Raw genomic sequence first — 13051 nt, 5'->3', positions numbered from 1 at the left:
AATCAAGACGGGTTCAAACACCCACTTTTCAATACATTTTATAAACATTTTCAACGGTCAGAAGACGTATTTCATCGTCTGTTGACCCGCGCCTAAACAGGCCACTTATCTTTCCATTTTCAAACCTGGGCAGACCCATTTGCATCGCCAGTAGGCTCGCGCCTCTTACGGCTGCCTGATGCAGGGTCTTTTCCCCTTCCAGCATTTGTCTACGACGATCCCGACTTCGGTTAACCCGAATACAGGACGGATCAGATGACGAATCTGCTCATTTTACATCACATTTGCAAAAACGCCTTACTAAGACAAACGGATCACGTTATGCACCATAAACCTAATTTGGTAAATGAATGTTTAATTTCCGTCTTGCATGCAAATAAACATTAAATCCAACTTGACATCAAATACTTGATACTTGGATTAAACAAACCGACATAGAAAGCTCACATGTTAGGTTCAAACTAGTGGATGCGCATTCATGCATTTACCCGTTTTATCAATTTTTAGCATTTAACCAACAAAAATCGATCAGTAGAGGCCGCAGCCGCGGGCGGGATTGAGTGTCCGGTTAAAAGGCTTCCCAATATGTACATTCACCTCTTACTCAGAAACTTTGGATAGTGGATGACCTTATCCAGGGCGTACAAGAGTCATTCTAGGGATAGGATGCTAAAGAGGGACGATTCCGTATCTTTAGTACCTATGTCAAACACCGCTTTTTTCCTTGGTTGACCTAGGAATAAAGTGGATTCGAACGGGTTCCAAGCATCCCACAAATGCTTGGTGGCGACTCCGAACATCTCTTGCATCGTTTCGAGACCCTTGCCGAGACGAAACCAACCGATCTAAAATGATCCGGTCGAAAGCATTTTTATGCCACCGAGCGTGGCTTTCAAAAAGACCGCTGCCGTGTTCACAGATCGGCTGGGCATACGCAGGTGGGCCATGTCCACAACCATCGACTTCAACTCGGCTATATCACTTATTCCACAAGAAGAAGCACCTTGTTGCGGCGGTGGTAAAGAAGGAGGCTTTTGAAAGCCTTATTGTTGAGCTTTATGAGGCGGTACATAAGCTTGTTGCTGCGGTGGAGGTGTAGGATTCAAGACATTTTGGCTAGTCCATCTCAAATTAGGATGAACTCCAGCTTAATTGTTATAAAAAGAGCCTCCTTGCCTATATTGTTAAAAGGCATAGACTTGCTCCTTCTCAGCTAGGCATTCCACTGCAGAATGACCATCAGTACCACCACATCTCTCACATGATATGGTCTCTTGTTTAGTCAATAAGTGGACTGTCTGTTGATTTCCCGCGGCCTGCAACTCGAACTTATCAAATCTTGCATTCATGGCTTCCAATTGAGCCACAAGTGCACTATTATCTGTAGAGACCGTTCTTGTACCACTTCTCGGATTCCCATATTCAACACAATGGGTAGCCATCTATTCTATAATACCCCAGCCCTTATCATCATTAATGTTCTTCTGAAATCTGCCATTGGCTGCAACATCTAAAATAGTGCGGTGGTCGTCATAAAACTAATTGTAAAACTGGTTGCATAAAAACCACTGGTTAAACCCATGATGTGGGACAGACCAAACCAACTTTTTAAATCTACCCCATGCTTCATACAAATTCTCTGACGGAGTTTGCTTGAAACTCGTAATCTGCCCTCTCAATGCGTTAGTTCTCTGTGGAGGGAAGTATCTTTTATAGAAAGCAAATGCCAAAGTCTCCCAATCAATAATCCCAGCTGCAGTCCTATCCAAATCAGTTAGCCACTCTCGGGCTCCATCAGTAATCGAAAAAGGAAACAGGACTTCCTTTATCTTGTCTTGTGTTACTCCCTTAGTGGCGGGAATGGTAGAACAATAATCCGTGAATACCTCCATATGCTTTCTCGGATCCTCACCACTTACTCCCCTATATAGGTTTCTCTCAACCAGATTAATGTAAGACGGCCGAATATCAAAGGTATTCCCATCTTCCGTTGCAAGATTAAAACCCTTAGAAATGGAAGCAGCTGTCAGCCCAGAATGACTCGCAATATTAGGCATCTTTGCAGATTCAGTAACTGTTGCAGAAATAGAAGTGTCTTCCTCTAAAGACTGATCTTACGCAAATGTAAAGTTTTCTAAAACAGGTTCAAGAGTACTCAAGACTTCCTCTCGATGATTCTTTCTCAGTAAGTTTTGTCGACGGTAAAAAGTCCGCTCCTGTTCAAGATCAGCTGATACTAATTCTGACCTGTTAGACCTGGGCATAAACAAAACTAAGTGGAAAGAAATAAGAAATGTCTCAAGAAATTAAAAATCCCTTCAGACAAAAAACAAACTAAACTAAACAAGCAAATAGGCTAATTGCCTCTTCGGCAACGGCGCCAAAATTTGACACGGCTGTCGCAACCCTATCAAAAATAAACCAACCGGCTCTAACTAATATAGTACAGGTAAGTCGGTATCATACTCCACAGGGAGGCTATTATATCTACTTGTTATTCTAGTCCGTCACGGTAACTAATTGGGGTGTATTTGAATTTTTTTACTAAACTAATAACTGAAATAAAAGGCAAAGAGAGAGAGCCAACAATTAAAATAGCAAGGATTGAAATAAGATGTGATCAAAAATAGAGTAAGTGATGTGACCATAATTTGAGCATATTTAGTCCCCGAATTAGCCTTATTCCCATGCTTTTTAGTGCATATTTGGGTCATTTATTGTCTTTAGTCCTTTGTTTTGCATATTCTTTGAGGTTTTGATCCCTTGGTAGGAAAGGAGTGCAAACCTTGCATTTTCATGGCAAAATGAAGCTAAATTGATTGAATTCAATGACCAAGCATCAAAGAGAAGACAAGACTAGAAGGCCTTTGTACATACTAGAGTAGATGGGCAATGATGAGAAAAGATCCTTGTATCCCCGAGGAAATCCTCAAGGATTGTATGAAGAGAAAGGAAGAAAAGAAGAAAAGAAGAAAGGAAGAAGCTGATCTACAATCCGAGCGGATTGACCACAATCCGCCCGTCCAAGACAAGCAGTCCGAGCGTCTTCCTCAGAAGGCCGCTCGTCCAAAACCACCACAATACGCCCGTCCACCCCACGAATCCGCTCGTCCAAAAGACCCACAATCCGCCCGTCCCATGCCCTGGACGCTCGGATTGTGTGACAGCTAATCCGTTTTCTACTTGTTCAATGAAGGATGCGCATACATCGGGAAAGACTAGCAAAAAGGAGACTCGCATATTTTTCTGAGAGGAGTGATTCCTCAAGGACTTAATCGTCATTTAAGCCCTTAGTAAACCCTAATTTGTGTACCTAATCCCCACTATAAATACCCCATTAGTCTAATTAGGTTATCATGTTCTTCTTAGCAATCTCTAGTGTAGTTTATATAAATCTAATCTCTCTTTAATCTTGTAATCAACTTTTAATCTAGTTTTAATAGAAATCTCATTTCTTTATCTCTCTTTTTTTCATCTTTCATTTTGGGTAATTGAAGATTATTTGGGTTATTATTGGGAGATTGACAACCTTCCAATCAATCATCAAGTACTTCTATTATTCTTTGCTTTATTGTTGGAATCATTAGTAGGTATAATTCTCTCACTACTACAAAAATGATCAAAGAGAACGGTTGGTAACCGTTCTTATACGTAGTTTGGACCGTCCTGTGGCCAATCGTTCTCTTTGATCTAAGAGAACGGTTGAAATCAAGTCAACCCGGTCTCTTTGTAACAACAATCAGAACGGTTGCCTTTTAGAACCGTTCTCTTTGATATATCAAAGAGAACGGTTGCATATAAGAACCAGTCTCTTTGATAAGGCAGTTCTCTTTGTTAGAGTTTTAGAATTTTTGGCGCCTTAGTTCTACCTTTTCAAAGAGAACAGTTGTGATGGTACTAACCGCTCTCTTTGATCCTATTATTTTTTAAAAAAAAAATTCAATTTTTATCGTTACCCTACACCATTGAATCGTATAGCTCATAAAAATTAAACCTGTTACAATTCAGAAACTCCATCAATTTTTACACAAGAAAAACCTTCCGATATTATTTGAACCATTAGGATAAATTCTATTGAAACAAAATACAAAATCGTATCATGTTGTTAAGAGCCTACAAATATCAAAGATACGCTACCATGTGCAAAAAAAAAAAATCCTTCAATCCTCATCACTTAGTCGCATCATACTGCAAATAAATCGAACTTCAAAAAATTATAATCATTATCTGCAGAAAAATGAGCTTGCATTAGTTTATATAGCAGGACTCTCATGAATATTTGATACTGGGTACATAATTAAAATGGAAAGCATGATTTACTATTTTTTCTCCTTTATTTTCTCTTTAGCGGCTCTTAAACACATAGAACAGTTCTAAATTAGTCAAAATTAGACCGCATCTGATCGCTATACCGACAAAAGCACACGCACATGTAAAACAATCAAGTAAAAAGATGACAATTTTTTTCTTCACATAAAAACTACTCCTAGCATTTATCATTTAAGAAAAATCCATGTCCTCCAGCCCCACAATCCACCCACAACATAAAGTGGAAGAAAAAAAAAAGTTGAAGAACAGAAAATTCATTACCAATCAAATCTAGCAAATGACATAAAGGAAAGCATGAAAAAAAGCAGCAATAATCGTCAGAACTTGGAATTCACCACAGCCTTGTTTTCTGCTCATGTTCCATAATATGAAGATTATTATCTTATTTTCTCATTTTCAGGAACGACACTAAAAGATTCGATAGTGGAAAGTGTTACCTGAGACAAAATAGGGATTGATGCACCAGGAAGCATGGCTGATCGCTTGATCCAAAACACATAAAGAGGAAAAAAAATCAGGGTAGGTTAAGCCAAATGCCTTTGTTGCAGAACCTTGGTAACCTCCTCGGGAGCCATAGAACCTTGTCTTCTTCATAGAAGCATTCTTGGCCAGTTGGTTTTAAGACTACAAGAAAAGTAAACTACAATAGACATTTAATAGAGTGAACTGGAGATATCTACTTGGGTAATAATAACTGTAATAATTGGCATGTGGATTATAAACGTCTTGCGCTGCAACCGACTCTTGACCTATCTGACCTTTGATGTTGGGAGTAGCACACTGAGCAGATGATGTGGAGTCCAAATGAGTCCCAATTTCTCGAGCAGCCTGTATACAAATAAAGTCAGATAATGCTTTATAGCAAGGAAGAAGCGTGAAAGTGATTTGCAATCTCCTAAATGAGGCATCCACCATGTAATACATCAGTAAATACAAGATCAACTAATAATGGATAAATCTTTTCTTGAACTTAAAAAAGAGGGAGAGACTCGGAGATATACCATAGTCTGTTTTGCTGAATTGGGAACAAACAAACTGGAATTGGTCCCTTTTTACTGAAATACAAAATTAAAAAGAAATAACACACAAATTATATGAAGAAGTACTAACGGCGAAATCAAGAGAGATCATACATTGAACGCAGTAAATGTATCATATTGATATGGCATTATGAAAGAAATAAAATAGAAGCTAACATGTAATGTCATGAGACTAATTTACATTAGAAATTACTTAGAAAAAATCTAGTGTTCAAATCGTGTAATTAACTAATCACAAATTCTTGTTTGTGACGGCACATATCCGTCACTCTTGAATGACGGATACCATTTTACCTCACAAAGTACCCACTTTTTCTCTCTCTGCAACACTATTCATGTGATCCCCTTTCTCCACTAACCCATTTTGTTACCATTTTAACTCACAAAATATCCGCCACAAATGGTAACCCGTCACAAGAGAGACCAATTGTTAACTAATTGCCTTTTATGTTAAGAAGCTAAAGTATGTGAAATGTGAATCACCATGAAATAATGAAATGTATACATTTAAATGGAATAACCTTATTCTCAGACTAACATAAAGATTAATATTGATATAGTTGATGACAAGTATTTGGTGCTTATTTTTATTTATGGTAGGTAACTCTACTGATCTATGCAAAGGTCACTTGTTGGATGGTAATAGGAGAAAGACAGGCAGCACGGATAAGAAATTTGCACCTAAAAACCATACTCAGACAAGAAATTGCTTTCTTTGATAAAGAAGTTAACAGGTTGTCGGGAGGATGTCCGACGATACTATTATTTTACAAGATGCTATGGGGGAGAAGGTAATAATATATGACAAAATGAATTTATACAACTAATATCAACATGTGTGTTTTTGTTGAAGATGATCCTGATCCAACAATATGAACTACTTATTCGACGTATCGAGCGACACAAGAATAAGAGGGTTCAGTTTAATTTCTTCATTTATACAACCAATTGTTTCTGCGTCTAATGTACTACGAATAATAAGATATTATGACTGACCTTGTTACATAACTAATACAGCGCCAGGAAAAGAGAACCGGTAGAAGACCTTTGTCTGATCGAAGTTCAACAAACCCAAACTGCAGTTCTGGAAGCTCTCCTAAGGTTGACGAAATCTCTGGAAAATCCTTACTTGAGGAGCCTTCCACAAGAGCACCTAGCACCTTGAGAAACGTATTAACAGGAGAATTTAGATCAAGTGACCAAGACAAGTTATGTCGGGATGATTCACATGTTGCCAAGTTTGTGGATTCTGCAATTATTGGAAGGTCTGGAGTTGAAGATGCTTGTCATCATGGTCTAGTCGAACCTACTATATAAACACGAAAGAGGCATTAAATGCCATAAATAACATGTTTCGAGAACAAATTAAACCAGAAAATGCTATTATTTCTAGATCATCTAGAAGCAAACCCAAGGTAAATCAAAACACAGACAGTGTATTTGAAGTTGTTGTTGATGAAAATTCAGATGTAGCATCTCGACAACAAGATTATGAAAAGCACAAAACACTGAAGAACAATTATGAAAATCAACCGGTAAGCCTTACCAATATAATCAAATCAGTCAAACCCTAAGCCTAAATAAACAAAACCCAAAAAACGACAATCAAAATTTCGAATTTAAAAACCTAAAATTACAGTAAAATTAAGGTAATTAAAATTTAAGAATTCAACATAATTAACTCTACCCAATTGATGATACCTGAAGTAGATCTTCAATTAGGATGGGGATGATGAACAACAGTATGATTTCGAATATAAAATCTGTAATCTTCAATTAGGGTGGGGATGATGATGATCAATAATACGGAATAGGGAAGAAGAAGTAGTAAAAAGGGGAAAGAGAAATTTTTGGATATGAAAAGTGAAAGGGTAAAGTGAATAATGTGGCCGACAGGTTAATGTTACGCCTTTAAGGATTTAAAATAGAACGGGCACTCATTCAGACCGTGCTCTTTGTTTTATCAAGGAGAACGGTTCTGGATATATAACCGGTCTCTTTTATATTTTAAGACGGTTGGTCAAACCTAACCGTTCTCTTTGTTAATGTACGAGAACGGTTTGAGCAAACAACCGTTCTTTATTGGAATCCTATATGCCCGCCAAACTAAAAATAACAAAGAGACTGGTTCCGCTATCAACCGTTCTTGAAGGGGCGTTCTCTTTGCCTTAAATTGTAGTAGTGTCTTAATCCCTTTTTAATTATTGTTAATTATCTTCATTTATTCATCATGTTTTACTTTGTTGGTATGATTGACAACCTTGCTAGCATGTTCAAAATGGTAATGAGTGAGTAGTTTTCTTAGCTAGGGTTAATGGGTAATTAGGGGAAACCAACATGGGGGATGATTCATGCTTAAATTAATATGTTTTCATAGTTTATTTGCTTGCTTGTTGTGATCTCAACTTATGCACATGTTATGTTTGATGAAATGCGAGCCTATGAATCCTTGCATTTTTTACCCATCACCTATCTTTTCAATGAGACTTGTAAGATATAAACCAACTCGAGTCTCATTAGACCATGCATATAGTTGAGTAGGGAAGATTAAGTCGACTTGTAGGTGTTGTACAATCTAATCGATTCGGCTCCGGGACCCAAACTTTCCTAGGATTGTAAGAGATAAACCAACTCGATCCATCACAACAATAATTTCTTGCTTATAATTTGAGAATATATTTGTATGATCAATTCCCATGATTCCCCTATGACCCCATGACACCCTAGTGCCTTTTATCAATTGTTTACACCCCTTTTCAATCATCTTGCTTGTTAACTTTCATTACTATTTAGTTTAGTGATCTTCTATTCAAACCCCAAATTGTGACACCCCTAGACACCGCTAGTTGCATTTGAAAATCTCATCTCAATTCCCGTCCCTTGGGATCCGACCTTTACTTGCCTCTTTACTAATTGTAGAGTTGTTTGTGGAGTTATAAATATTCTTTTGGTCTAGGTGCTCCTAACAACAAGTACCGAAAACTAAACCTCTCAAGAGAGTCCGACCAAAAATGGCGCCGCTGCCGGGGACGGTGTTAACTTGATTTAGATTTTCTTAGATTGTTGTTAGTTGTGTCTTTCTTTGCCTTGGGGAAGTAAAACTCCTCAAGGTTTGTTCTAATTATTTTCAAGTTGTTTGATATTTGTCATGTCTAGAAGATCACAAGGTAACTTGTTACCCTTTGATCACGAAATTGAAAGGACTTTGACAAACAATAGGAGACTTGCTAGGAGAACTTTGAGAGGTATTGGTGAGGTTGTAGATATTCAACCAAACGCTATTGAGTTCGTCAACCCTTTTGAAAGAGAAGGTGAGGATAACCCAACACAAAATCCAACACAAAATCAACCGACAATGCCTAAATTTTCATCACATTCCGTACCAATAGAGGAGAACCTACTCAATGGTACTCCCACACCACAACACTTAACCGGAAATTTCATTGCCAAATCCGCATTTATCCAATTAGTCGAAAGAAGCCAATTTGGGGGGATGCCTAGTGAAGACCCTCACTCTCACATGGAGACTTTTTGTGACTATTGTGATGCGATTTCTCAAACCGGTGTAACTCAAGACCAAAATCGATGGGTCTTATTTTCTTTTTCTCTAATTGGCACCGCAAAACAATGGTTGAAAGGCCTTGATAAGGCTACTCTTGGAATTGACTCTTGGAAGAAGATGGCTCTAGCTTTCTACAAAAAGTTCTACCCACCGGAAAAGACTAACATGCTAAGAGCTCAAATTACGGGCTTTAAGCAAAGAGATGAAGAATCCTTGTATGAAGCTTGGGAGCGATTCAAGGGAATTTGTCGCTCATGTCCTCATCATGGACTTAGCGAGTGGTTCTTGGTACAACAATTTTGGAATGGTCTTTATGAAGACTCAATAAACATTCTCAACATGGGATCAAATGGTATGTTCACCGAAGTTGACGATAATCAAACTTGGAACAAGATTGAGGAAATGGCGGTCCATAATTCACAATATAGTAGACCTCGCAAGGCTACTAGAGGAGGAAAGCATGAAGTGGACTCTATGACTCAATTGGGTGCTCAACTTAGTGCTCACATTGATACCATCAATTTGAAGTTCGAAAAAAGCTATGGCTAGACTTGAAGAAGCCTCAAAATCACCAAAGCATCATGTTAATGCCTTGACGGCATCTTCATCAATCCCAAGTGGGATATGTGAGAATTGTGGAACTTTGGGACATGACCAAAGTGAATGTAGAGGAATAAATGAACAAGTGAATGCTTTTCAAGCATACAAGAGTGGTACCCCTTATTCAAATTATTACAATGAAAACACCAAATTCCACCCAAATCTCTCATACAAAAGACAAAATGTTCAAAACCCTCAACCAACATACACCCCACCTCCCATGAGAAACCAAAATCAAAGACCCTTTTACAACCAAAACCAAGGTTACCAAAATCAAACTCCATACAATCAACAAAATGACCAAGGTTTTGATGTTCAAAAAGCGGTCCTTCAAATGCAAAAGAATCAACAAGAGTTTTTCACCCATATGCAAAAGGATAGTCAAGCAAAGGAAATCACCATCATCAACATCCTAGCCCACACCAAAATGTTGGAAACCCAATTGACTCAACTAGCATCTTCAAGCTCACAAAGACAAAAGGGGCAATTACCACCTCAAAGTAATCCCCCGAGACATGAAACGGTTAGTGCCATCCACTTGAGGAGTGGTACGAGGTATGAAGCACCAATGAAGCAAGTTGAGGATGAAGTGGTGGAAGCTAGTGACAAAGAAGATGTTGTGCAAAACTCCAAGGATGGAGAACCATCAAAAGAAGAAGTTTCAAAGAAAAGTGAAGACAAGGCCAAGGAGAAGGAACCCATTGTGATTAGACTTCCTTTTCCAAGTCGTCAAGCCAAGCCCAAATTTTATGACCAACTTGGAAAGTTTATGGAAATTGTGAATAATTTGGAAGTCTCGATTCCTTTCACGTAATTAATCAATCACGTGCCGACCTGTACAAATTACATGAAAGACATCCTTACGAAAAAGAAGTCGATCCGGAAGCTTGAGACTATCGCCTTCACTATGGTGAGTAGTGCAATCCTTCAAGGGAGTTCACCTCCGAAACTTAAAGATCCGGGAAGCTTCTCAATACCGTCTACCATTGGCGACACAACAATCAACAAACCCTTATGTGATCTAGGGGCTACTATGAGTGTTATGCCGTATTCGGTAAGTAAAAGGTTAGGCATGGGAGAGCATAAATGTACCAATATTACACTCCAAATGGCCGATAAATCGACGAAGACACCATTTGGTATATGGGAAGATGTTCCCGTAAGAGTTGGGAAATTTTTCATCCCGGTGGACTTTGTCATTGTTGACATGGAAAAAGACTCCAATATTCCAATCATTCTAGGTAGACCTTTCTTGCACACCGCGGGTGCGGTGATAGATGTGAAGCATGGAGAGCTCACTCTAGAAGTGAGAGATGAGAGCATAACTTTTAATCTTGACAAGACCATGAGAGCTCCCCGTTTGCATGAACCATGTTTTATGGTTGATCATTATAGCCGGAAGGATGAGAGGAAGAAGTCGGAATTCCAATGGAAAAAGAAAGTTGATGATGCTCCATCAAAAGAGCAAGTGAATTGTAACAAAGAGAGCTTGAAAAGCTCACCCATGACAAGTGAAGAGGATGGCCTCATTGGCCAAAACAAGAAAGGAGGAGAGTTATCTCTATCAACTCAAGATATTTTTAATGATCAAGTAGATGAATTTTGTGGTCTTTGGGACGATGAGTTTAAAGGGATTTTCAATCCCTACATTGGTAATGCTATCGATCAAGACCAACATGAAGGACAACAAGTGCAAAGATCTATTGAGAATCTTTATCATGATAATGAACAAGCTTTTGACTACTTCTTCAAAGTGTTGAGCAATATCAACAACACCTTGGACATGCCCCCATGACATCTCTCTAAGGATGAGATTTTGGTGGAGTCCTCTCCAAACCACCATTTGTAAATATTTCTAACTCCCTAACTTGCATTTTAATTCTTTTTTTTTTTTTTTTTTTTTTGCAAGAAAATCAAGCCATATATTCATCCATTAAAGGGAATAAAGAGGCAATCTTACAAAAACGATAACCAATATGAGATACTTAACTAGCTAGAGAGCCTACGATCTCATCCTCTAGATGTGATTTAGATGCATACAATAATCTTATAATTACAAGGAATTGGATCTTCTTAATAATAGTTCCCGTACTATGCTCCAACCCTCGAAAAATCCTAGCATTTCTATCCTCCCAAATGCTATACACCGCTGCTCCTAGACAACCCAGAAACCATTTAGTTTTCCAGTGCCTACGGGTTCTTCTGTTAGCACTCCAATGCATCTCTTTGTTAAGACTGTTCGTATGCCCAGAGATCTTCATCCATGAGAGAATTTGCTGCCAAATTCCTTTAGAGAACGAGCACCGAAAGAATAAGTGTTTGTGGTTCTCATTTTCACACTTACATAGGACACATCTATTCACCATTTGTATACCTCTGCAGTTAAGTTGATCAATAGTAGCGAGTTTCTTCTGCATTGCCAAGATGAGAAACACACTGTGCTTTGGTTGAAGTGCACGTTGCCAAACTGCCCCAGCCCAGCTAACAGGTCTCAGACAATTCCTAAACTTATCATACAGCAGGTGGAGTTGTAATTTCCCTCTATGGACACAACTGCTCATGAATTGCTTAGCATTCAGAATATTCCCTCTCTGTAATAGCAGTTCATCCCTTACCTTCAAAATACTGCGCCAACTCTCAGAATGAGTAGATTTGGAACGTGCAGTCCAAATGCTCCCAGATTTGATATTATATTTCAGATGCCATTCTGTCCAGAGGCTATCTGAATCTTGATCCAGCTCCCAAATCCATTTACCCAATATACATTTGTTCCAGGCCAACACTTCCTTAATATTGAAACCTCCCTCCTGATAGGGAACACAGCAAGACTTCCAACTTTTCATGATAAGTTTCCTACTACCTTCCTCGGAATTCCATAAGAAGTTTCTGCAAAATTTAGTGACTAACTTGATCACTCCTTTAGGAATCAACAAAGTAGAGCACCAATACTATTCCATACCAAAAATTACAGAGTTCAACAAACTTATCTTCCCTGCATACGAGAGTTTGTAAGTAGACCAGTGTTGTAGAGCTCTTTGGACTCTATTGAGAAGATCAGCAAACATGCCCTTGTTCAATTTCCCATCATTTAAAGGCACTCCCAAATATCGAAAAGGGAAGTCTCCCTCCACAAACCCTGTTGCTTGAAGAATACCCTTCTTAATATCATCTCTAACACCTCCCATATATATATTAGTCTTCTCAGGATTAGCACATAATCCAGACATTTTTTGCAAAAGAATCAAGAGCTTGTGTAACAGCAGCAACAGATGGGATGTCACCCCTAACAAAAAGCATTAAGTCATCTGCAAAAATTAAATGGTTGAGTCTCACTGGTCCACACTTTGGATGGTATGAAACCTGAGGTTGTTTATGAATTTGCCTCAGAATACGAGAAAGGATTTCCATACTCATAACAAAGAGGAAGGGGGAGAGAGGATCCCCCTGCCTCAGACCACTAGCACCTTTGAAAAATCCCACTCTATCTCCATTAATCTTCAAACTGAACCAAGTAGAGGTA

The 13051-nt window shown here is 38.6% G+C and overlaps 1 protein-coding gene, 2 long non-coding RNA genes and 1 other non-coding gene across 4 annotated transcripts; all 4 read right to left on the bottom strand.

The window, feature by feature from the left end:
- Window positions 1-3999: 3999 nt before the first annotated feature.
- LOC141652249 (uncharacterized) lies at window positions 4000-6133 on the bottom strand. Its single transcript, XR_012547075.1, has 3 exons — window positions 5331-6133; window positions 4591-5157; window positions 4000-4227 (listed from the first exon to the last, which is right to left on the bottom strand). It is a non-coding gene; the product is annotated as an uncharacterized LOC141652249 (long non-coding RNA).
- A 231-nt stretch (window positions 6134-6364) lies between these two features.
- On the bottom strand, window positions 6365-7245 carry LOC141652248 (uncharacterized). The gene is made up of 2 exons (XR_012547074.1): window positions 7057-7245; window positions 6365-6678 (listed from the first exon to the last, which is right to left on the bottom strand). It is a non-coding gene; the product is annotated as an uncharacterized LOC141652248 (long non-coding RNA).
- A 1851-nt stretch (window positions 7246-9096) lies between these two features.
- Window positions 9097-9203, bottom strand: LOC141654155 (small nucleolar RNA R71). The gene has a single exon (XR_012547721.1). It is a non-coding gene; the product is annotated as a small nucleolar RNA R71 (small nucleolar RNA).
- Window positions 9204-11516: 2313 nt separating this feature from the next.
- LOC141651522 (uncharacterized) lies at window positions 11517-12716 on the bottom strand. Its single transcript, XM_074459230.1, has 2 exons — window positions 12532-12716; window positions 11517-12417 (listed from the first exon to the last, which is right to left on the bottom strand). Exons 1-2 carry the CDS (start codon window positions 12714-12716, stop codon window positions 11517-11519), a joined length of 1086 nt encoding a protein of 361 aa, XP_074315331.1.
- Window positions 12717-13051: the final 335 nt, after the last annotated feature.

Source organism: Silene latifolia, chromosome 4, assembly GCF_048544455.1.
Source record: "Silene latifolia isolate original U9 population chromosome 4, ASM4854445v1, whole genome shotgun sequence".
NCBI classification, from domain to species: domain Eukaryota; kingdom Viridiplantae; phylum Streptophyta; class Magnoliopsida; order Caryophyllales; family Caryophyllaceae; genus Silene; species Silene latifolia.
The sequence above is the reverse complement of the archived record's forward strand: the minus strand, read 5'-3'. Positions and strand labels throughout refer to the sequence as shown.